This window comes from Urocitellus parryii, chromosome 8 (assembly GCF_045843805.1).
Source record: "Urocitellus parryii isolate mUroPar1 chromosome 8, mUroPar1.hap1, whole genome shotgun sequence".
Taxonomy (NCBI): Eukaryota; Metazoa; Chordata; class Mammalia; order Rodentia; family Sciuridae; genus Urocitellus; species Urocitellus parryii.
Window position 1 is genome coordinate 11,574,440 of NC_135538.1, and position 26,460 is coordinate 11,600,899.

General features: G+C 38.9%; 1 protein-coding gene across 1 annotated transcript in view; it reads left to right on the forward strand.

Moving 5' to 3' along the window:
* Positions 1-9,848: 9,848 nt before the first annotated feature.
* Tfb1m (transcription factor B1, mitochondrial) overlaps positions 9,849-26,460 on the forward strand; it is a 45,929-nt gene continuing 29,317 nt past the window's right edge. Inside the window, exons 1-3 of the mRNA XM_026393824.2 lie at positions 9,849-10,036; positions 12,482-12,633; positions 25,604-25,712. Coding sequence (XP_026249609.2) covers positions 9,904-10,036; positions 12,482-12,633; positions 25,604-25,712 — 394 coding nt within the window. The 5' untranslated portion in view covers positions 9,849-9,903. The remainder of the gene's footprint in view (positions 10,037-12,481; positions 12,634-25,603; positions 25,713-26,460) is intronic.

Here is a 26,460-nt window from a genome sequence, read left to right on the forward strand (position 1 = left end):
ATCCAAAAGTTTATGTCAGGTTTTGGCTTTGATACTGAAGTTAGTATTTATAATTCTAGATTCTTTTTCTTAAACTTAGAGCCTCCTAAGTTGATAAACTTCCAAGCCACTTCTTCCCAAAGTGTCTTTAATAATGAAGGTGATCTATTAAGCCTTTATCCTGTAACAGAAAAGAGCAAGCTGTTGTGCTTAATATGCCAGAAAGGGATACAGACAATGACCCTCAAAAGGGCTGTGAGTACCAGCGTGAGAAAACAGCATGACATCTTTCTGATGTGATCAGAATCATCATTTATAATAAACTGAGAATATATACATTTATACAAGAAAAAAATTACACACCTACCACATTTGCTAATGACTTGCAAAAAATGTCATATGAGTTACTAAAATGATCAACGTAGAAGAAGGAACATAGGAAGAGACCCTACACTGGGCCAGGGTGTCCCGTTTCACTTGAGGGTTAGGGACAAATAATAAGACAGTGTTTTACAAATTGCAGGACAGAATCTATTGTCAGTAAAAATTAATGAAATAGGAGGTAGCAATCATTTATAAAGAAGAAATAAAGATTAAAATAGAAGCATCTAAGATAGGGGGCACCACACAGCATTTTATGACATTTTTGTGTGGGTGGGTGGTTGTGCAGGGTTATAACGGTAACTGGCATTTCTTAACTCTGGGTCATAGTCCAAAATATTTGAAAAATACAGGAGCAGCTACAGATTGAGGCACAAAAGTATAACAATGACAGGGACAGTTTTCAGAGCCCAATTTGGCAGCTGATCATTTGCAAATCCATTGGAATTTGGAAGGCATTTTTCTTGTAGACATAGTTTAAGTCATGATTGGAGTCTTGGGTGAGACTACAGAGTCTATTTAACTCATAGGTAGTATAGAAATAACAATATGATTTTATATGGTAGGGTATGATATGATTAATATCATATGGTATGGTATAATAAAACACAATGCAATATAAAAGACTACTGTACTGATTCTTAGTCCTTAGTTATAACTGCCAGTTCCCTCCCCCACTCTCTCCCATTCAAAAGACTTCTGAGTAAACTGTTTGAAAGATCATCTAAAATAATAGAATTTCAGTCATAGCATATGAATACATTTCACAGCATAATTTAACATTTTATGATAGTTTGAGATTTTACATTTTGTACTGCCACTAGCTTTGATATGATATAATTATTACCTAAACCTTTAAGCCGGATTAGAACCACTCACCCTTCCTCACTATCATCCTCCATAAGAACAAGAAAGGTACTAAATAGGCTAAAATAAATACAACTTTAAAACCAGGCAATGGTTAGATCAAATGGCATATTTGTTTTAAGGTATAACATTTGTAATTCTATCCTTAAGATAACTCTACAGTGTTAAAATTGTCAATGCCTCTAAATAATGAAGCAAAAGAATAAAGAGTTATATGCAACAGCCAAGCTTAATAAAAATCTGCAGAAGGCAAAGTCATCTTTCATGAGAGCCACAGAATAATAAATGAGCCTGTAATCCTCTGGGCTTACTTTGTCATATGTTGCAACAACAATAAGGGACCACATCCTGATGGTTATTTGATTTCAATACCATAAGAGTATCGATTTCAACACCCTACCATTCATATGTTGGTTATACATAGCTAGATATATATCTTCTAGATAAGTGTGTTCAGAGAGGAAGAAAGGAGGGGAAAAAATTAATACTAATGAAATACTTTCAAAGTGTGGGGCTCCACATTTTGTCATTATGTGCATTATCTTAGAACTACAATGAAACACTGTCTTACTATTCTCATATCACAGTTAAGGAACTATATTAATTTTCTGTGGCTGTGGTTAAAAAAAACTACCGCAGACGTAGTGACTGAAAACAACACAAGTCTGTATCTTATAGTTCTATAGTGTAGAAGTCTGAAAGGGGCCTCTGTGGGCTAAAGTCAAGCAGGGCAGCATCCCTCTGTGGAGTCTTCAAGGGAGAATCCATCCCTTGCATTCTCTAGCTTCTTCCCATGTCTTGAAGGCTTGTCTCTCTCTGCCTTGACCCTTCTCCTCTACTCTCAAAACCAGCAGAAATCAGCCAGGGTCCTTCCCACACTACCATCTCCTTGGTTTTGCTTCCAACTCTCTTCTCCTTCTTAAAACCAGCCAGTGTGCAACCCAAACTCCAACAACAACCTTAATACGTGTTTGCCATGCAATTCCCAACACATTCAGATGTTTTAGGGACTAGGGTGTGGCCATTTGGGGGCAGTTTATTCTGCCTACCACAAAAAGCTGAGTTCCATTGAGTTTAGGTACCTGGGCCAAGGTCAATTAATGCATAAAAGTGCAAAACCTGGGTTCTCACAAATTTGCCTGGCTTCAGCTCCCTTGATCTATTCAATATGCCTTGCTGTGAAGTTCATATGTCTAAAACTCTCAACAAGCCCCATGATTTAGGTCCAGTCAGGCAATACATCTCATGCTCAATTTGACAATCAGCATGTTAGATACCATGCTAGTGCTAAGTACACAAGGATGAATAAAGCACATCATTCTCTTGGGAGAGTGAAGAGTCTGACAAAGGAGACCCCAACATCCTATTGTTATATAATATTGCGTTCTGTCAATCATTTTGCAATGTATTGTATACTCTGCTGGATTTATGAACAGGTGCTATAGGCACTCAAAGTCGGAGGGGTTGGGACCAAGACAGGGAGTGCAGCGAGAAGGTGGTCCACATCAAAAGGCTTCTCGCTAAGTGTCATGCTTGTGTTATGGCCAGAAAGATGAATAGAATTTCACTCAGCAGAGCAAATAAATAAGGTTGCAGAGGGATTCTTGTGGAGAAGCAAGTTTCGGGATACACTAGGGGGGGAACAAAAGGAGACATGAACAGAAGTGTACCCAAGCATGAGTTTGGAATCCAGACTGCATGAACCCTCAAATGGCATAGTGAGGAGTCTGAACTTTTACTTTCTGAATGGGAAACAGAAACCTGGGGCATTTTTGAGCTAAAGAGGAGCATGAGCAGATCTGGCTTGGAAATGTGAGCTCGCTAGGGATGCAGAGGAGATGGTTTCACAGCAGTTGGTCTTGAGAAGAAGCAAGACCAGCCAGATGATCTAACAGCTACCTGGAGTGCTAAGTTTCCAGGTCGGCTTTAATTCTGGAAGCTACATATTCCTTTGACCATAAAGTGTCCCCTAACTAATTATAAGGAGTCATTTTTATTCATTTACTTAGTGAATATTTATTAAACATCCATTGTATGTTGGGATTTGTGCGAGGTGAATAATCAGTTCACAATCGTGAACAAATAGATATTACCCAGTTTCCATGGATCCTATATTTCAATAGGGAAAATGGACATATATGCCCAGAAAAGCATGTAAACACAAAAATAATAAATGAACTGAGTGACAGTTGTACCAAAAGAGTCAAAGAAAAAGCTGAGAAGGAGAGTCCCAGAAAAGGTAGTCCCCTGGGCAAAAAAGCTACTGATTGACATCTCACCTGAATGTGCTTGTTAAAATATTGACATAGGGCAGCCACGTCTGTCATAAATAAATGCTCCCAGTATCCCCATCTACCCCTCGCTGGTGCCTGGGCCACACTAGCTTCTCCCTTCAGACTCCCTAGAAGTGCCCCCCGACCCAGAGTAGCAACCAAGGATTCAATGCTTGCCCAAGGAAAGCCTCCAAGATCTTGCTCCAGCTCCGTGACCTCCAGAATCCTTTCCAATCATTAGACTCAGTCACCTCTTAGTAGATCAGTTAGCTGAGACATAGATGGAGAAGAAGAAAAAGTTTCTATGGCACCCTTCTACCAAAATGGAATTTTTAAAGGAAATCTGTTGATATGACACTTAAGACTATGCTTTAAAAACAAAATTAAAGGAAAAGTGTAAAAATAAAACCTTAGGGAAAGTTTACTATAGGTCAAATTAACTCCCTATCTTGTTAGAGTTCATCTAGAAATGTTCTGGATGAGAAGATCACCTTAAAGTTGAGACAGAAAAAAAAATGAAGGTTCTAGCCACCTAAAGAGTGGGAGATGATCATTCCAGACAGAAAAAAATTGTGTTTTCAAAAAAAGAGAGGAAGCAGGAACTTGATATACTTGTGGAATTTAAAGAAGACCCAGCATGGCTGCAACTTAGCAGGAAGGCAAATTAAATGAGGTGGGAGATTGGCTTTTCAGTATCCCACAGCTACTGTGGGACATAAATGAGTTGCAGAGCAAGAAGACCAGAAGCTGCTGCAAGGAGCCATATGAAAGATGGAGGGAGTACAAACAGAAGTCAGGTGTGACCTATGTGGCTAGGAGAGTTTTCAGGATCTGGTGTTGGAAATAGGATTTGGGCATCGGGAGGGAGCCATGAACTTGTAGGTTGCCAGGGTGAGTTATTATGTGGGAAAGTTTGTGGGAAGACAGTTTCATGGAGGGAAAAGAGAGAGAAGGATCTTGGACTGAGAATCATATGCTTGAGAGTTTAGGTGGAGCAACAGATGTCAGCTCTTGAGAAAGAGAAAGACACGGAGTTGTTGTCCGTGCAAGAGAACAGACTGTGTCAGAGTCACTGTGAGTCCGGGTGCATGCAGGGGCGGGAAGGGGGGTGAAGCTGAAGTGTGCAGATGCTTTAGTCTGTCCCAGTCCAGCACCTTCTCTGTCAGTGAAGAGCTGTATGAACTTAGACACTCAGCTCCTCTGTGCTTCACTTTCCTCATTAATGAAAGAGGGTGATATGGTGTGCATTCTGAACAAGTAAATATGGGCAATTCTAGGATTAGGCCCGAGATGTAGTCAGTGCTGATAAATCCACCTCCTGTTGTCATCCACAGGTAAGATGAGGATAGAGACTGTCTTTTGGATTTGGAAACATAAAGATCCTTGGGAATCTTCACAATGGTGGTTTTAGAAGCTAGAATGGAGTGGACTAAAGAATGAAGGGAAATAATGAGGTTAGAACAGCTGGTCTACCTGACTCTCTGAAGAGTCTGGCTGTGAAGAGGGATTGGAGATGCAGCCGGAGCTGGATAGCTCAGCAGGTGTTTGATTTCTTCTTCTTCTTTTAATATTTATTTTTTAGAAGTAGTTGGACACAATACCTTTATTTTGTTGATTTATTTTTATGTGGTACTGAGGATCAAACCCAGGGCCTCGCACATGCCACAATCCCAGCCCCATCTGATTTCTTTTCTTACCTATTTAAGATAGAGATATGGTCATTGGGAAGAAGATAGGACACACATGTGGGCTCTGTTGGCCTCTAGGAGCCACAAATTCTCCCTTCTTGCTCTTCTTCACCTGCTAAATTTCTTTTAAAAGTAGCTTGGCTTTTCTCTCCCTTATAGCTTCCACCCTGACACCTGAAACAGGAACTGGCTCAGTTCATGCTAGGTGAAGGAGTGTCATGGCCAGGGTAGAATTTTAGCCAGGATGTCTTCCAGGTCCTAGTTTCCAACCTGGAGCAAGCATAGCTAAGTAATATGGGAGACAATCAAAAGGCATCTCCTAGGTCATTAACCCAATAACTGAAATTCATTAGGTAAATATGGATTTAAATTGGACTGTGGAGAATAGTGAGGACCATAATAACTTGGGGGCGATTTAGAGGAGAGGAAACCTAGTAGGGTACAGAGGAATATGGACAGTCCAACAGCAGGCTCACCCAAAGGGGGAAGTTAAAAGGGAAGTGAGAGGTGCCAACAGGTCCGCTCTGGCCCTCTTCCAAGTTAAGCAAGGCTCCCCTTATCAGTTGGAGAAACAGGCAGCCAGTGGTTGGGAATGAATTCCTACTCACTCACTTGTATGGAAGCACACAGAGCACAGGCCATGCTGTGTGCAAAGAGGCACTGCATTCATCCTATGGCCTAAGCATACACTTTGGTCTTCAGGAATTGAGGCAAGGATAGGCAAGGTCTGTGGACCTGGGAAAGAAAAAGAAGAAATAGATGCATGCCCTTATTTACTAGCCTTCCCATAGATCTCTGCCAGGGAGGAAGGGGGCTATACCAAGATGCTCAGGAATACACATTTATTCATTGCGCTCAGAGCCTCCCTTTCACACAGCAATCACCTTTCCCATCACTTTTTGAGCTCATAGAAAAGTTTCATTGTGAATGTATTCATATTCATGGTTTTACTTATTCTTGACTTTTTCCAATTAAATGTTGAGGCTTAAACTAACAAACAGATAATATAATGAAGGTTAATATTGTAAAATGCCTTTAGCACATGCCAACTTTTTCTTCATTCACAAAAAGACCTGCTTTGTTCTGTAGGGAAAAATTCTACCAATGGTCCCTGAGTCATCCCAAATTGAAGGGCTGCCTATCTTCATTGCCTCATTAGGATACTTGACAATAATTCACAGATCTTTGGGGACAATGAGCAGGCTTTTGAGTACTGCCTGGAATAGTGATAAACACCATATTTAAAAAGTAGTGGAACTGTTACATGATTCCCTCAGGCAATTAGGCTGTGTTGCTTGCCATAAACTGCCCTGCTTCTGTCCCTACAGAATAAGCATTTGGTCTCTCTGCTCAGAACCATCTCGTTTTTCCTTCTCCCCTCTAGGTAGGTCACTAGATTCTTTTGTGAACAGTGGGCAAACAGCCATTAAAAAAGAAAGAAAGAAAGAAACTAAATGTGTATGAAATGTAGCTCTTAATATTTCTTCTAGAGCATCAAGTCATATTGTACAGAATTATAAAATACTATCAGAAAAGGGCACTTTACATACCATAATAGTCATTTTTTTTTAAAGTTCAATTTGGCAATTCAAAGCCACATTTAATTTTCTTTGAAAATTCCCACATGGCAGGAAGATATTACTCTTTGTGGCTTTCAAGTCTCTTTCAGGGAACTGTAAAATGACAATCTTTTAGAATTAGCACTTTTCCCATAAATAGACACTAAATGACTTATATCAAATAAAGTCACATATGCATTTTCATTAAAATAAATACTAAAATAATAAGTAATTTTCCTATATAGCTATTCTGGGATTCATGCAAATTAGACTTCTGCATTATGGTTTGGTATGAATCATTTGTAGTTCTTCATCTTCACTGATAGGTGGGGCTAATAATTTCTGCTTTAATTATAATATTTTAGCATATTAAAATCTATATCTAGATGGAGCACACGCTTCAAAGCTTCAAAACTGATGAAACTGCATGCTTCTCTTTTAAGGGAGAAAGCTGTTTGCATTAATATGTGAAATATACTACTAAAACACCCCCTGCTGATTTCATAGGATTTTGCAAGGAGTTATGCATAATTTTCTGAAATTAAAAGACTGAGGATCAGATATTTATGATGATAAAAATTGAATCTCAAGAATTATTAAAAGCTTGTAATATTCTTCTAAGATGGAATTTTTATTTGGTTCAATAATTATTTAACACATACAATGTTTTTCAGAAAGCAGTAGAATCAAAAGATTTGTCTTCTACACTCAGCTTCTTCACTTACTATCCGGGTGACAGTGAGTCACTGAACATCTTTGTGAACCAACAACACAGAATTGAAAAGAGAATTAAGAGAAGTAGCAAGGGACGTTGCTGGGTGATGGGCCATAACCTCACAAATAAAGATTACTGCAGATGGCATGGTTTAAGACAAATCCCTATTTAGATCTGGGGACAAATTCTCAGGAATCTACAAATTCTCCATGACACTGTGTTTTTGCACTTTTGAATTTATTTTTTAAATATATTTTAAAGGCTGCTGTTAATCTTGTAAGAAGTTTATGTGTTTATATTTTGGGTCATCTGAATATCCTCCTTATGACTTGAGGCAGTAGATGTACTCATAGCAGAATTGATACCAAATAATTCAATTTCAATTGTTTTCAAGTTAATGAAAACAGACATAGGCAGACTTAATGTGTAACATCCATCTTCTCCCAAATGATAATGACAAAAAATTTGAACAAAGATTTGTTAGTATTTTGAATCCAGAAAACTGATGAGAATATTCAATCAAAATGTGGCACACTACAGCATTGATAAGTTGAATTTGAAAGAAAAAGGAATCCTGCCAGCCAGCCAGCATTAAGAGTAGTGATTTAACATCAATCATCATTGTAAATTAATAAGAGAATTGGTTTTGGCTTTGTAAGTTTGTATAGATTTATTGTAATTGTGTTTTAAATAGTCATATGAAGATTGTAAGTTTAAATTTATACCTAGATTCTTATTTCTATGTATTTAAATAGTGCTATAAAACTAACCTAAATTAATTCATTTAAAAAATAATTTAAGCTGATACAGTAGTTGAGAGATATGGCAAATAAGACAGGAACTCAGATGAGGAAAAAACTCAGGTTGCCTTTTTCATGTACTTTGCTATGTGACCCTGAGCAGCTCACCTTCATTTCCTCACAGTAAATCTCATTCTCATAAAAACTGTGATAGGAAAACAAAATGGCGAAGATAAAACGAGCGAATGTTTTTCCAGGTCTAGTGTGTTATGGTAGATAAGACCTCTGGGTCGAGAGTTCAAACTTTCAACCTACGTTTTTGATGCCGCATCAGGCAAATCTCCTTACCACTATGGGGGTCACATCTCTATTTTCTAACGCTAGAAGCTGTCTCAGATTACCTCAGAGTTCTAAGATAGCTATAAGAGAAGGTGGTTGGGGTCTCCACTGGAATTTCAAGGGAATTCTCACTTCAACATATTGGTTTTCCAATAACTTTTTAAAAACTTAGTACACTGAGGTTAGTATTACTTGTCCTATTCCACAAGGCTGTAATAAGTCTTTTTTTTTTTTTTAAAGTCACTGCATCTGAAAACACTTTCCAAAGTCTAAAATACTACAAGACAACATTACAACAAACTCAGATTAAAGATCCTGACTTTTATTCACGATTCTAAGATTAGGCAGCCTCCAGAACCACAACAGGTTCAAAGAACGCCAGCCAGCAACGTCGTTTGGCAGGATTCATGGACAGAAAACAATAATGAAGTACACAGACGCCTGATTACATAGATGTTTTTGCCTTATTTGAATCCTTTGTCCGCCAGCAGTTTGCGAGAGCCCTGCTGTTGTAATCAGCTGAGACGACGCTGTTAAAAATGGATACTCCCAGATTAGGTTTTCAGGTTAGGTACTACACCAGGCCACAGTACCCCACGAGGGACTCTAGAGTGGAGGTAACTCGGGCGAAACTCAGGTTAATTTAACATGAAGAAGGTGGGTTTCCCCTCCATTGGATACAGTGTGAAGGGCCCGAGGAACTGCCTTCTAATGCTGGCCCTCTCAACCAATGTGCTGAAATGAATCGCCTCCACCTGCCACCTAACTTGTAATGCCCACCACCACTGAGCGTCCGCCCGGTGCCCCGCATTCCACCATGTTCTAACTTCGCACACTTGGGGGCCTCTCAATCGGGGCTTACAACTTGCAAGTAGACAAGAGGGCCATTTAACAGATTAAGGACTGAGGCTGACGGCAGTTACGTACGTGCCGTGCAGCACCTGCCAGCTGAGTTCTTAAAACACCCAGCCAACATGGAGTTTTACCGCCAGTCACCCGCATTCCACCTGTCACAGACCCGCACCTGGAACGCAAAGGCCTGCGCCGCCCCACGGCGACCGGGCTGCGGAGCTCCCCAACTCTCCCAGACCCCGCCCACTCGCGAGAATCCAGCCCCACGGACCCTCCTCGCGCTCCAGGGCGGAAACCACCGCGCACCCATCCTGCACCGCTCTCCGCGGGACACAGCGCGTGCTCAATCAGCACACCCGGATTTCCTGTCCTCTCGTCACTTCCGGGGAGGACAGCCAACCAATAAGGAGAGCCAGGAGGCGGAACCTACTGCCTCAGGCTCCTCCCCCGCCGCGCGTTTCGGAGGTTGGGGGGGATCCGGGAAAGGCCGGGTGGTGTGTTGTGGGGCTAATGGCTGCCTCCGGGAACCTCAGCAGCTTCCGTCTCCCGCCGCTGCCCACCATTCGGGAACTCATTAAGTTATTCAGACTGCAAGCAGCGAAGCAGCTATCCCAGAATTTTCTTCTGGATTTGAGGCTGACAGGTGGATGCATTAGCCAGTGCGCCCCCGTGGTATCCCCGGTGCCCCAGGGGTTGCAGCGAGGGGTTTCGCTGGGACCTCGCCGGCGGGTCTTAAGGGACAGCCCTGTCTGTGTAGGTGGGCGACCTGCATTCGGTCAGGTCCTCACTTCGCTTTGCACGACAGAAGTCCGGAGTCCCGCCGGCCCAGACACGTGAAGCGCGACGTCTGCACGGAGCCCGGCGTGCTGGGGTGTCGGCGCGCGAAGGCTGGCGGTGCGGGCGCTGAGCTCCCCACGGGCTGGGGGCGGTGGAGTCTTGCTCACTACGCTCCGCCGCGGGCCTGCACGTGCCCATCAGATTTGCCTGTCGTGCAGTTTGAACCTACTAGGGCTTAAAGTCGTGTGCAGCTTTTAGCCATAACTCGTTTTGAAATCTTTGTAGGATTTGTTATTTAAACATTTGTTGAGTCTAAGAAATCCTCGAGGGTGCAAATAATCAGTAAATACATATTGCACAAGCTATGAGAGGGAGCAGGTAGTTTACATTCCCACGCCTTATTTTTTTTAAGTGACTTTTTGAGGTAAGATTTATAAACAGTGAAATTCACCAGTTTGAGGTGCATGAGTTGATACGTTTTTATGTTTGTTTACCACCCCCTTTTTTTTTTTGTATGAGATCGCTGTAAGCTCTATTATAAATATGTGCACTGATTCACTGCTGCAGTACTCATGTTTTGAGATTTGATATTTCAGTTTACTATTTGGCCTCCCTGTAGAAGTTTTAAAAATCGGTGAATCACCCATAACGTTTCTATTAAATGATGCACAGTCTATAAAGCATAAATAAGTTGTTTTAATTTCTTGGACCTGAATTTTTCATTTTGTCTGTAGCAGTATCATTTTGGATTAAACAGTCTAATTCCACTCAAATCATCATTTATTTAGAAGAGGGGCCTACTACAAGAGCTTTAAAAGATTGCCCATTTTCCAACATTCTTTGGGTTAATTAGTACCAGCCTTTGAACTAGTTATAGGCCACATGCTAAATATAAAAACCATTCTTAGGGCTGAAGATAACAGGTCTTTTTATTTTAACAGCAAAAAGAAGCTTCATTTACATTTTCTCCTGTGAATCTTTTTTTTAATATTTATTTTTTAGTTTTAGGTGGACACAATATCTTTATTTTATTTTTACGTAATGCCGAGAATCGAACCCAGTGCCTCATGCATGCTAGGCAAGCTGGCTACCACTTGAGCCACATCCCCAGCCCTCCTGTGAGTCTTTCCTGAGCCTCAGGAATAAGTTCCAGATTGTAGATGATAATAATTCACTCTTCCTGTAAGAACCAAAGCACACAGGGAGATTAAAGTACATGTAGGAGCAGACCAAGATGGACACTCACTCAATGATTTGACATTACATCTTTGATATTCATTTGTATTTGAATGCCTGAGAAGTTTGAGGGTGAAAACACTGTCCTGCCTACTGTCATAGCTTTACATTTTTTTAAAATGAGAATCTTAAATTCACTACATAAAGCCTATGCTTAATTAATCATTCTTGTTCCCTCTAAGACATTTGGTAGCTGTAAGGGAGCAAATACTGGCTTTATAATTTACACCTGAATTGGAGTTTTTTTCTCTGCCATTGCTTTTTTAGGTGACTGTGTACAAATAAAACAATAGACAAGGAAATTGTAAAGTTCAGAGAAATTAAATTGGAAGAGTAGCTGTTAGTTATGAATAGGAGGAATTTGGTGAGAGGATGTATGAAAATCACCTATAACATATATGGTCAGTGCATGCTAATTCCCTCCCTGCATCCATTAAAAGACTATCTTTGAAAGAGAATTTTTGCCTTTCAGCTTACATAAGCGTACCAAAAATAAGCAAAGTTGGAACTTTATGTCAGAGGAAAAGTGCTGGTGTGTTTTTAGTAGCTAAATTTCCTATCCTAGAAGGCCCAGTTGATCAGATTTTAATGTCAGTCGATAAGACCAACACATTGTGTGTTTTTCCAGAAGTAATGATAAGTTGCAATGAAACAGTATTCTACCCTTCTGATTTCTTAAGGTCTGCTGACTTAAATTGACTATTCGAAAAATTATTATTTTCATGTTAGCATGAATATTTGCAAAGCTTAGAAAACCTTGAATGCTGAATTTAACCTTTATCTGAAATTGTCCAAAAATTAAAATTTCTGAGAGTCTTATCACCCAGGAACGTGTTACCATTGCCATCTGACTACCAAATAGGTGTCTGTGGGTAAAAATGGAGACTGATTGCACTTTTTGCTTTTGCACCTTCAACTAGCAGCATGGAAGATTCCGATTGTGAATGTCATTTTGCTGAATTTAAGGAAATGTGCTATGATAATCCTGTCTTTGTTAAAGAATTAGTACAGTTTAAAGTTTAAACATTGAAATTTGCCAAGATGATCAGATAATTAAACTTTTTTTTCCCTCTAGATAAAATTGTAAGGAAAGCTGGCAATCTGACAAATGCTTATGTTTATGAAGTGGGTCCCGGGCCAGGGGGAATCACAAGGTCCATTCTCAATGCCAATGTTGCTGATCTCTTGGTGGTTGAAAAGGATACTCGATTTATTCCTGGATTACAGGTAAGATACTTAAAGTGTCTATTAGGGAGCAAAAACACGATTTAAAATATTAGGCCATTGTTCTTAGGCCTCTGGGTTACGTAAATTGCTCCTAGACTACAGATCAGAATCACAGAGATTTTGATTCTGTACAGAGAGGTCTAGAAATCTGCATTCTATAAAGCATCCCCAGATGGTCTGTTGACTACTGCTTGAAAATACAATAATGCTAAAATGTTTTCAGTTACCTTTTTTTTTTAAATCACTTATCATTGTCTGTGTATATCATGTCTGCTCCTTAAAAAAAGTGAAAATCAATAATGGCCAGAAATGACTCATTGGCATGATTTTTGTGAACCTCATTCATTTAGGTTCAAAATGCATTTCCACAAGCAAAAGACAGAGAAGACATTCATTTGTCTAGAGAGACTAATTGTTAAGCTTAAACATTCTTATAAGAGAATTATGTAAGTGAGGAAATGAAGTTATATCATTCTGCTTATAGATTTAGGATAAGGTTTGAATGAAGTGGTACACCTTTAAAACACAGATACTATTATTACATGGGAAATATGTGAAAGAATGGTATATTTTAGCGGGAGAGAAGAAACCTTGAGGGAGGGTCTTCCTAGCTGCCTATCAGAGGCTGGCGGTAGAGAGAATAAGTTTGTTTTGATCTTTTCTAAGAACTAAAACAGGTGGGAATTGAGGGAGACAGGATCATGGATTTGAAATAGGAGGGACTTAAGTTTTTAAAACCTCTGCAAACAGTGGAACTGATTATGTCAGGCATCGTGTAAAGGGAGTTCCTCATAGGGGGCACTTAATGACTTAAGGGCCTCTGTTTGATTCCTGTGTAATTCTGAAACATTGAAAGAGCCCTGAGCCTTTGACAGTTTATTATGTGACTAAAATAGAACAATAAAAGTATCCACATTCTTTCTTCCATAGAAGAGGGCAAATTGGTTTAAAATTAGTATATTTTAATATTTATTTGTGTGTATATTAATAGAAAAATGTTTAAATCCTGTCAGAGCAGTATGAGAAAATTTGTTTAAAGATGTAGGAGTTTGTGTGCATACATCATATTTTTTAGAAACAACAATTTATTTCTCATCTTTATCTGGTATTTAGGCCTTAAAGAATTGTATAATGATTTATTTTGAGATTGTAACGTGGTACGTATTTCTTGATCAAATGTGGGATTTAGTAGTGATTTTTGCTTTCAGGCATGTTCTTGTTTTAAGAACTGTGTCTCAACTTGAGGTGGAAGTGGGAATAATGTTATTATTGATGAGCTCATGAGATGATAAAAAGAAATTGGATACTGCTTAATTTCCTTCAGGTTTGTTGTAGCATTTTCTGGATATGAGGAGTACTTGTCTGACTTTTTCTCCCTTAAAGGGATTTTTTTTAACCCTCAAATTTCCTCATCTGTTACATTCATTCTTTTTTATTAGGCAAAGGGGTGAAACAGTTTTCTGTAACTTCCAACTTAAATTTACATATTCTCCCCTGTGATCTGATCTGAAGATCTTTGAAGACAGGCTGTTTTAAAGACCAGTGCCCCCATCTCTCAACCCCCTGCCCCGGTCCTCCAGTCCGTGCCTTGTAACCCTCTACCGTACTTTATCTCATTAGATTTCACATCACTGGACATGGTGTATGTGTTCTCCTCGTTTCTCCGTTCACTCCTCTGGAATGTAGGTGCCGTGAGGGTAGAGAGTTCAGTGTGTTGGTTTCCTTGCTGAATCTGCACTACAGGTGGCAGTGCCTGCTGCAGAACAGGTGTCAAGTGGTGACTCCACGGGAACTAAGAAGGCAGTCGGCCTCTGTAACTGTGTATGTATCTGTGTGTCATGTGAGCTGACTAAAGGAGTCATTCGATAGTAAAATAAATGTCTTATGGGTTATCAGAAATTTTGTGCTCTTTTTTCCCAATATCAAGGCTAAATTCGAGGTGAATTATAGGAGATATATATTTGACTGCTCATCCATTTCAGAAGAAGTAAAATTAATTCTTAGTGTCTTCTGTGCAGAAAAGGAACTCACCTTAAAAAGAAATGTTGGGTACTAAATTATCAAATAGGCTTCTTTTTCCTATAAAGAATGTTTCAATATGTAAAACTACTTTCTATTAGAGGTCCTAAATTAATCATAAAACTGAGTAAAAGCAGAAGAAGAGTGATCTATTTTAAGGATTCCATTTTAGTGGTTTCTAAGCTAATAGAATTACTTTTTAAAGAAAGTATAATAATTTATAAAAAGTCTTCTGGCTGAAAGTGTATCATTTGTAGCTTAATTTAGTTCACATAGTGTAATCAGGAGGCAGCTCAGGGAAGGAAGGCTGGTGATAACTTAGTGCTATGGAGGTGAGAAACCGTGTCTGATTCCCGAACACAGCACGGCGCGGTTCTGTGCCTGACACTTAGCAAGCACTTGGTAAATCTGAATTATAAATAAATGGTTAAATTGTTGTCCACAGTAATAAAGGCGCCTCTGGTGACTCAGGATTGATCAGGAGACTGCTCATCTGGAATGAGTGTGGGGCAAGATTAACGTGACTCCCGGCGCAATGGAAACCGCAGTGCTGTGGAAGTGGTGGGGCTTTCTCCCACTCCTCCAGCCTGCATCGGGCACCTGGGGTTTCTTTCTCTTGATGTTGTAACATTCCAATTGTGTGGTTCTTGGTGTTCATTTTTTGGTGTTTTGTCTTATTTGTTTTTTACATTTTTATGGCTGAGTGGATTCTCTGTGCCTTGGAGGGGAGTAAAGAGATTCCAGACAGCACAGGGAGCTTGAAGCCTTGATGGGTTCTCCTGTCATTTCTGAGCTGGAGATAACTTCATCAATAACGTGTTCCCTTCAGACAGTTCAGATTCTTCTTCATTTTTGTCTTTTTTAAAGGTTTCATACATTAATAACAACAATAGAAAATATTTATGAAGAATTTGCCATGCTAATATTTTGTTTTATACCTTTATTGAGGTGCAGTTGATGCTCAGTAAATTGCCTATGTTGCAAATATAAAAATCACTGAGTTCTGACATATGTAAGATCACACAAAACCCTCACCGCAGTCAACATAGTGAATTTCTCCATGAAGAGTGCCTGTGTTCCTAGGAACCCATCCCCTCTCCTCCCCTTCCCTGTCTCCAGGCAACCATTGGATTGCTTTCGTCACTGCACTGTTTTCCTTTTTTTTTTTAGAAGCTCGTATTAATGGAATTGTTAAGTATGCCAAATAGAAAACATTGTCTAATGTTTTTCTATTTGGCATAATTACTCTTGAGATTCACCCATGTTGAGGTGTCTTACCAATAGTTTGTCTTTTTGTTGCTTAATAGTATTCCATTTTATGGGATATGCCAGTTTTGTAAATATATCCACCTACTTTTGGACTTCAGGTGCTTTTTTACCATTGAACATGAAAATAAAGCTATTTGAACATTCTATGAAACTCTGTGTGTGGATATATAGGTTGGGAGACAGCTGTACCCTTTTACATTTCCATCATTGGGCATGAGGGTTTTTCTTCTTGCTAGTTCATAGTATAGTGTTTTTCACATCCTAGTCAGGAGTGATTGTATCTTATTGTGATTTATTGGCACTACTTTAATGAAGAATCATATTGCATATATATTCATGTGCTTATTTGCCATCTGTATCTTCCATGGAGAATTTGTTCAGATTTTTTTTTTTTTGCTTGTTAATTTTTTTCACCTCTCTCTGCTTCTTGTTGAATTTTAAGAGATCTTTATATAGTTCAGATACATGTTTGCAAATATTGTCTCCTCAGCTGTCACTCATCTTTTCATTTTCTTGACAATGTTTTTTGAAGAGCACAAAATTTATCAGTTTTTCCTCTATAATATGCTTTTAGTATGACTATGTAAGAACAAATACCACCACTATGTATAATGCACCAATAAAAAATATGGAAAAAAGAAATAACATTAAAAAATTCTAACATACTATAACTATTTTCTAAGTAATAAACATCTGCTGTATTTACTATTTAAATAATTCCCATATTTGTTTTTATTTATTTCAATCTTCAACCTATTGTCTCTTTACATTATTGAATCTGCAGTATCTTTAAATATTAAACACATTTCTATTCATTAAAAAATAAATATGATACTTTTCCTGTCATATTTTTAAAATATTTGCCAATCAGGATTGGTAGAAATTGTTCCCTTTTTTCCTCCCCAAGATGTTTATTGCTTTACCTTTGTATTGAGGTGGGTGATGCATGTGAGTTTTTGTGTGTGCTATTAGATGAGGGCTCAGGTTTTTTGATGGTTTGTTTTGTTTGCCCCATATGTTGAAATCATCTTTCTTTTCTCATTGAATTGGCTTAGTATTGTTGCCTTATACGTATCAGTCTGTATCAGGACCTTGAATTCTGTTCCCTTGGTTCATAGGTTTATCTTTTCACCAATATCAATCTGCATTGATTATGGTATCTTTATACTTGGACGTGAAGTCAAGTAATGTAGTCTTCTAACCTTACTCTTCTTTTTCAGTGTCATTTGATCCTGATTTCCTTATATTTTTAGAATCAGATTATCAAATTTTTCATTTTTTAAAAAGCCTGGCAGGATTTTTAAAAATGAAACTGTAGATTAATTTGGGGGAGAATTGATGTCTTAATGATATATTCTCTTCATCTCTGAATGTAGTATATTCCATATTTTCTTTTTTAAATTTATTTTACTTAGTTACACATGACAGTACAGTGATCTTGACATATCATACATTTCAATCAGTTGGGATATATTCTCTGATTTGTCTTGCAAGTTTTGCATGTGCATCAAATTTTGTCAAATGTATCCGTAACAGTTGATTCTTTAGAGGTAGACTTTGTATCTTGCAACCCTGCTAAACTCACTTATTGGTGGCTTAGTATTTGTTGTGTACATTATCCTGTCACCAAATGAACACAGTTTAACCTTCTACATTCCAGCACCTGTGGTTGATTCTTCTGGTGGTCGATTGCCTTATATTGTTGGCTATGATCCACAGTATAGTGTGAAATAGCAGTAGTAGGAATACACACCCCTGTGTTGTCCCTGACCTTAGGTGAAATACATTCAGTCTTGACCACAGACCGTGATGTGAGTTGTAGGTTTTTTCTAGATCTCCTTGTATCAGGCTGAGGAAGGTCTCTTCTATTCCTGGTTTGCTGAGGTTTCACTTGTTTTTGGGGGGGGGGGGTGAAATAATGAGTAAATATTGAGTGTGCAAAACTGCTTTTTCCGAGTTTATTGAAATGATCTCATGGTTTTTCTCTTTTTAGTTCATTAATACATGAATCATATTTTTTAATGTCAGACCATCTGTAGAACCTGTAGCGGTGTCACCTTTCCCTTCTTTGGTCTTGATCATTTTCCGTCTGTTTTTTTCCTGATTGCTCTGGCGGTAGACTGGTCAACTTTATTGATCTTCTTCAGACAAAGCTTTCAGTTTCATTGATTTTTCTCTGTTGTTTTTTGTTTTCAATTGTGTTGGCTTCTGCTCTGAAATCTTCATGTCCTTCCTTCTGCTAACTTTGGGCTTCATTGTTCTTTCTACGGCTTTTTTAAGGTGGAAGCTGAGATCATTGATTTGAGGCTTTTTTGTTTCCTTGTAGACATTTAGTACTATAAAGTTCCTGATAAGTACTGCTTAACAGAATTCCACAAGTTTTGATATGTTGTATTTTAATTTTCATTTTCTTTCAGAAATTATACACCTTAAGATACTAAATTTACAGGAAGACTTCAAAAGAAGGGTTTTTAAAAAATATATTTCTTAGTTGTTGATGTACTTTTATTTATTTTATTTATTTATATGTGGTGCTGAGGATTGAACTCAGTGCCTAATACATGCTAGGCAAGTGCTCTGTCACTGAGCCAACACCCCAGCCCCTCAAAAGAAGTTTTGAGGTGTAGACTTAAGGAAATATTTCAGAAGTAGTTCAGAATTTCCATTTAACATTCAGCTCCACTTTCCTTTTGATTTGTATTTGACTTCTGGATGATTTAGAAATGTATCATTTAGCTTACAAATTTGGTTATTTTTTTTTCAATTCTGTCTGTAATTATTTTTAAGTTTAATTGGATTGTGATTAGAGAACCTGCTTATGTGACCTAAAGCATGGTAAATCTTATCAGATTTAGTCCATGGCCTAGAATATTGTTTGGGGAGATGGTTCTCATGCACTTAAAGAGAACATGCATTCTTCTGAAAAGAACAGGTATTCTGTAAGAGTATGCATTCTGCCGTCCTTGGATGACACAGTCTGTATATTTTAATTAAATCAAGTTAATGTTGTTCAGGTCTTCTTTATCCTTGGTGATTATTTGGTCTACTGAAGTGTCATTGATTGAGAGAATAGTATTGAAATCTCCAAATAATAATCACGGATTTGTCTCTCTCCTTGCAGTTCTGTCAGTGTGCTTCATCTGTTTGAAGTGCTATTATCAGGCTCATGAACATTTAGGATTGCTTTGTCTTTGTGGTGGATTAACCCCTTTATTATTATGAAATGATCTTTTGTTCCCTGGTAATACTCTATCCTCTGAAATCACTTTGTCTTGTATTACCTAGCTATTCTAGCTTTCTTTTGATCAGTGTCAGAATACTCTATCTCTTTTATATCACTTTTCTCTGTTCATTACTTTATATTTTAAATAGGTTTCTGTAGGCAGTGTCTAGTCAGGTCCTTTCCCTCTGATTTGACAGTCTGTACCTTATGCATTAGTTTTCTAACAAATCACCGTAAATTCAATGTCTTTAAAAGGACAAATTGTATTCTCTTAAAGTTCTTGGACTGTAAAGTCTAAAATCAGGATTGGCAGGGCTGTGTTTTTTCTACAGACTTCAGCAGAGAATCTGATGCCTTGATTTTCAGCTTCTAGGAGCCACCCATACTCATCAGCTCTTGTTTCTACATCTCTACCATTAACTCTAATCCTGCTGCTTTTCTCTTGTAGGACCCTTGTGATTTTATTGGACCCAAACAATCCAGGATAATCTCCCCAATCCAATATCTTTAACTCAAACACGTCTGCAAAATCCCTTTTCTGTCTCAGATCACTCCCCCAAGGATTCATAGATTAGAGGGTAAACATCTTGCAGGCAGATGGGGGTACAGTATTCCACCTATTGTCTGTAGCTTATTGTCATTATTTTTGTGGTCACTTGAAGTTTATAGTGAACATCTTTAATGCAGTCTGTCTCCAAGTGGCATTGTCACTTCACTTACAGCTTGCAGATTGTGCCTCAGCATCTTTGCATATCTCCTGCCAGGCCCTGCACCATCTTGTCCTACATTTTGCTTTTTCCTATGTTATAAAGTTTACAGACAGTGTTACTTTTGTTTTAAAAGTCAATATTCTGTATTAAAAAGATTAAGACAATGAGAAAAACTTGTTAGATATTTCTTCACGTAGTTACATTTCCAGCTCTTTATCCATACTTTGATCTAGTGCCTTTATTTAGCCTTAACGACTTCCTTTAGCATTCTCTTTAGTGTGGTTCTATTGGTGATGAATCATTTAGCCTTTTCATTTGTCTGGAAAAGTCTTCATTTTGCCTGTTTGTTTGTTTGTTTATTTTAGTTGTAGATGGTCATAACTTTAATTTTTTAATTTTCATATGGTGCTGAGGATCAGTCCCAGTGCTTCACATGTGCTACGCAAGCCTCTATCAGTGAACCACACCCCAGCCCCTTTTTGACTGTTTTGAGTAATAATGTGCTGGAAGCTCTAGTGCCCTGAAGATATTGCTCCCGTACAAGAAATCTCTTGTCATCTTATCTTTGTGCCTCCATTTTCTCTAATGATTGCTTTGAAGATTTTCTCTTTACCAGTGGTTTTGAGCAATTTGGTCATGATGTGTCTTGGTGTAGTTTTCTTCATGTTTTCTGTACGAGGTCCATGAAGCTTCTTGGAGCTTCAGAATGTTTGTATTTCTTGTTGTCCATTATCTGAAAATTCTTGTTTTGAGTATTTTGTGCCTTTTTGTTACTAGATTAAGTTAGAAGAATATATTTGGTCCCTAATGCTCCATCTTGGCCAAAGTAGGAAACTCAAGGACTCTTACTGACTGTTAAATTTTATGCTTGTTTCATGGAATTTTGGAGACAGAAGGTATGTCATTGACTATTGATAGATAATATTAGATAATGTCTGCATTTTATAATAGGTTAATGCAGGGATTATTTCTTTTCATAAGCATAGTGGAAAGTTCATGGGATTGAGAATCAAACTGGTGTTCAGATCTCAGATATGCCATTTACTAGTTTTGTGACCTTGAACTTGATGTTCAGCTTTTTTTTTTTAGCTTCAGTTTTCCCATATGCAGCAGGATTAATAGTTATGTTTTGTGGAGATTACAAGGGCAGGTAGAAATTGACGTAAAGAACCTGGAGTACTGACAGGAGCCAGTGGATGGTTGCTACTAATATAATTATTCCTCCTCTTGTCTGTTAGCCAGTTTCTTGTCACTTTGACCAAAATACCCGACAGGAACATTTTGACCCACAGTTTCAGAGGTTCAGTGAGGTTGGTTGGCTCCAAGGCAAAGACATCATGGTATAGGGCACAGTGGAGGAAAGCTGCTCAGCCAGTGGCACCCAGGAAGCAGAGAGAAACAGGAAGGGCCAGGGGCAGATCCAGGCTCCAAGGCCATGCCTCCTGCAGTCCACTCCTTCCAGCCACGCCTCACCTCCTACAGTTTTCACCACCTCCAGTTATTAATCCATCAGATGTATTAATCCACTGATAGGTCAGATTTTCTTATTATGATCTAATCATTTCACATCTGAACATTGCTGCATAGTCCATAAGCTCTTGGGGGGCATTCCAGATGCAAAGCAAATACTGTCATTTTATAAGGGACAAAGTAATTCACACATTCTTGTAGAGAAAGCTCTTTTTAGTTAGAGATAATAAAATTTTGAAATTATTTCATCTCTAGCAAATTATTCAAAAAGAGCAATTATCTGACTTTCTGTTTTGACGTGACTGTTCACTTGAGACATGCCTAACTGAGGTGACCACAGTTAATCACAGCACAGACAGACTTGGTTAAACAAAATGTGCCAAACAGCTGCAGTGGTTTGCAGTCCACTGAAGGAGAAGGATAAAGGTCAGTGTTGGTAGCAGTTATTACAGTAACAGAAAAGCTATAAATCAAGTAGAGAGCTAATCATGGTAATTTAAAATAATACCAACTCCAGTGCACCTCTGTGCCCACGAGGCCACAGCTCTTCAGGCAGCAGTGACCGACAGCATCACGAAAAGCAGGAGCAATGCTTTCTGCTTAGGAGAATTGTCCAGTGTAGTCTAAAAAGATGCCACTCTGATTTTCTTAAGAAATGTTAACAAATAAAGGAGTAAATGTTGTGTGGGAAGTATACGTAAGCAGACATTAGATTCCTTAATGAGGTCAAGTACACAAGCTCTTACCATACATATTTGATTCAGTCTAACCAACAAGCACACTGACTAAAGTCATGCTATAGTCTTCTCCCTAAAAAAGTGTTGTGATATTAAGCTCCTGTTGAATAACAGCACTGCTGTTTTTTGTGTAGTCTACATAAAAGTAAAGACCTTAAGTTTTTACGTGTTGTATTTTAATTGTATATTTTTTCATTCTCATTTTACTTGTGAGACAGTTTTGCCCAGCCCTTTTGCGAGTTTTTATTCCAGCAGCATTCAGGCCCTACTCTACGGCAAATCGAAGTAGGTGATGAATGCCTAGCCCACTCTAAGTGTTGACTGCCATGAGCTCCTCTCCCTGAGGAGGTGGCATAAAATGCACAAAATATCCATTTTACATGTGGTTCTTTGTTCTCAAAAATTTGTTCTTTCCTCATCAAATTAAATCACCAAAAAAGCTACCCAGGTGGACCACTGTTACTTACCCGCCTACAGAAAAGCTTTTACTGGGACTGACTTGTTAAAGGAGTTTTGTGTTTTATTTTTTTAATGGCCATAGAATGGCACTATCCATTATATTGTTCCATGTACCCTTTACAAAACCTGGTTTCAGGAAAAAGAAAAATGACTCTCTTGGAGACTTGGTCTAATTACTTCTAATAGAGAGTAAGGTTTATGTATTTCATTATGCAAATCATGAGTGTTAACAATTGTAACGATAGGATTCTTAGCACACGTGTAAAAAAATACATTCTTCTCCTTTTCATGGTTTGGTTTTCTCTTTATTTTGTAGTCCTAGTTAATGAAAGTCTTTTACTTGAAGACCCTCTCATTTTGGAAATTTAAATGATGGACCAGGTTAAGAGTATCTATGAATACTCACCTGGCTGAAATCAGGTGCCCACACTTATGGTCTCACCATGGACTGTGCTTCTGGGCGCATTATGTGGTCACACCTTGGGCATGTTGTTGAAGGGCAGCAACAGGGATCCTTCCACCCGGCCACATCCCCCTCCAGCAGTGTTTCAGTGGTGAAAGCATTCCTCTTTGACTAGTTTGCAGAGTCCCCTGTCCTTTCTGGGTAGAAGGCTCGGTCTGTAATGGCAGTGTCAGTCAGTCTGTCCTGCACTGTCCCCTCAGAATTGCCCCAAGGTCTTCAGGGAAGTCAGCGAACACCAGCAGCCATTCCTCCTGCAGTGGGGAGTCACAGAGGGAGCTGGAGCACAGGGCTATCATTGACGGAGACCTAAACCTAACTGGGAATTCAGAAGAAATAGAGGAGACATGAAACTTTAACCTAGGAAAAGAGAGTAGGTTCGTGTCTTTGTCAGTTTTCTGGTATGCAGTTGTGTTTGTGAGTGTGGAAAAAGTTAATGCTTCAAGTGTGGCTGTCAGAGCACATGAATTAACACCAAACAGTCGAATTTACATTGTTTTTAGTCCTGATTACAAATTACTTAATTACTTTCTGTATATTAACATCATGTAACATAAACTTTTAGTTCTGCCACTTTGTTTTTGAAATGCTAATTTGTTTTGTTTTAATTATGTGAAACATAGTTATCAAGAAATTTTAGCTTTCTCTAATCTTGGTCAATGCTGTCATTAAATTCTCAGTGTTTATATAGTAAGAGCATGTCCTATAAAGAGCTAGCTCTTTAGTATATTATGATTATTATGTTTTCTGAGATTTATCGGCTGAAGCCCATCAAGTTAAGTTTTAGCAAATCATGGTAATTTAAAATAATCCCAAAGTATGTTAGTACCAAAGGTATGCTGTTAGGTTTGCTAAACTGCAATGGTTAACCAGTAAAACTAGAAGATTCCAAACTTAAAATGTTTATTCTCTTAACTATATAAGCATTTCAGCTATGTATTTCTGAAATATTATTTATATAATTCTACCTCATTTACTAGTGAAGTAAATCTTTGCAAGTTTCTAGACCCCACGTTTTGGGAGCCAGCTTCCAAGAAGCTGAATGCTGTTTGATCATTTGTGTGTTCATTCCTTATTTAATATTCATTAGTACCTAATGCAGGTGCTGCTCAAGTACATAGGAAAGAGGTGCTGCCTTAAGGCGCTCATGCTGTTGCCGAGGAAGGAGACTAAGCACATGAACTCTGATCTTAAGTGCCTTCAGGGTCACAGGCAAGGCATAGTGGAGAGCTGCTGCCTGACTCCTGACTTCTGACACCTCTTCATCCTTCCTGTTAGTTGCCTGAAATAGGTGAGGACAGGGTATTAGGAGAGAAGGTCAGCTTATGGAACTAGAAGAAGGACAGAGTCCCCCTTGACCTGTTGACTGAAAATCCCTGTGTAGCCCTCAACAGGTTCTAGAATTTCGGCAGCTGAGCTAGACCAAGGTTCTCTGGGCCCCCTGAGCTGAGACTTGCTGTAGGAGGAGGATCATCTCTTCCTTGCAGTCTGCTTTGGAGTGACGTCTCATCTGGCAAGCTCACTCTGGCATTTTAAGTTTTGTAGGCTAGGAGCTGCATGCTTTCTGTTTTACTGAGGATCAAGTTTTGTATTGGGCGTAGGGACACATAATGCAGATTTATAGTTGGCTTATTTATATGGCCTTTGCAAACCAAGTACCAGCTTTTTATTATGTACTGTGAGAGTGTGGTAATAAAGTGAATGAAATTAAGACAGAGAGATCTATTACAAAGGAAGCCGTGTTTTGTTGTTGGTTTTCTTTTTTGCTTAAAGAGACTGTTAGAAGGCTGAGCGTGGTGGCACACGCCTGTAATCCCAGCCACTCAGGAGGTGGAGGCAGGAAAATTGCAAATTCAAAGCCAGCCTCAGCAAAGTGAGACCCTACCTCTAAAAAAATGCAAAATTGGTCGAGTGCCCCTGAGTTCAATCCATGGTACACCCCCCGCCCCCCACCACACACACACACAAAAAAAAATGAAGGAAAGGGGAAAAAAGCAAATAACTGAAAGGTGGAAAGGGGCTGATAGAGAGCAAGTGTGGAACTATATATACACAGGACAGTTACATCCAGGACAGTTCATAGGTGGATAATGCCTGTGAATCAAGAAAGGTTCTGGCTAGGGCTGCTAGGTGATGGTCGTCTCAGAATGCCAAATGGGGCATGGCATTGACTAGGAACTTTCTACTTAGTTTTAATCTACCCGTAGATTAAGGTAAAGATCTAGGTAATGTGTAGAATTCTGTGTAGGTGTCTAGACTATAAAGATTTAGTTGGATTCAAGCTTATTTTTCTTATTCCTAATTCTCAGAATTTCATTATCACATCCTTAGTCTGTAATTGTAAGACTTAGAGATAGGAGTGTAGTTTATGTTGAGTTCTATACAGAAGTAGAAGTCATTCTGAGGGCCAGAGTTACACTCATGTGCCACGTGTGCAATCCTGAGCTGCTGCTGTGTCACCTGTGACTGTCCCTAACCCCCCTGTGTTGGAAAGAAACTGTCAGTTTGTGGACGGTCACTCTGGTCTCTGGTTTTTCCAGCAGATGTAATGATGCACAGGTTTAAACGTTGTAGTTCTGTTGTACTGAGTGTGTGAGCTCATTTTATTGATCTTATAAACTAGATGCTTTCTGATGCAGCGCCTGGAAAACTGAGAATTGTTCATGGAGATGTGTTGACCTTTAAGATAGAAAAGGCTTTTCCAGAAAGTCTTAAAAGACACTGGGAAGATGGTAAGTACTTTGGGCATGTTTTTTAAAATGTTTCTTTTGTCATTATTTATATCACAAGTATTTATTATACTTTTACTATAAGGGTTCACTATTACATGTTTATATTTTAGACTATCTGAACAGAATTAAATAATGTGCACTGTCATTTTTTTACTTTCCTTCTTTCTTCCAAAATTTGAACCTAGTCACCTTTTCTTAGTTCTAATTTCTTTGTTTCAGATTTTCAAATGTTTTAGATTCTGTGCAAGTAAACTCGTCATTTTTACAATACCATATACATGGGATAAACTCTTATAAAGCATTTCTTTTTCTAAATGTGAAAAAGGAAATGTAAAGCAGGCCACACCCAAGCCTTGGTTTTAACTTTATTCCATTTTCTTTCACACTCTAACCAGGGCACTCTGTTTTCATGGACTGTGTTCACTGGGTATCTGCTGTGTGCCAGCTCCCCAGAGTACACAGATAGAGTATATTTCTTGCTCATCAAAACCTTTGACAACAGATGGAAGAGGTTTTTGACACATCATTATCTAGCTGCCCATGTCTCTGGCCTCCCCAGGGCCAGGCTCCATCAGGGTGGTCTGTGTTTGCAGTGCCAGCCTCTGACAGACCTTTGGGCACTGCCTGGAGGCTCCTACCCGCCCCCAGCCCCATCCCTGGACAGGCTCCAGCTAGGATCACAGTGATCTGCCCTCAGACCTATTCTGACTGCATCCTCCTGCATTCCTTTGCTGTTGTCCACGTTGTA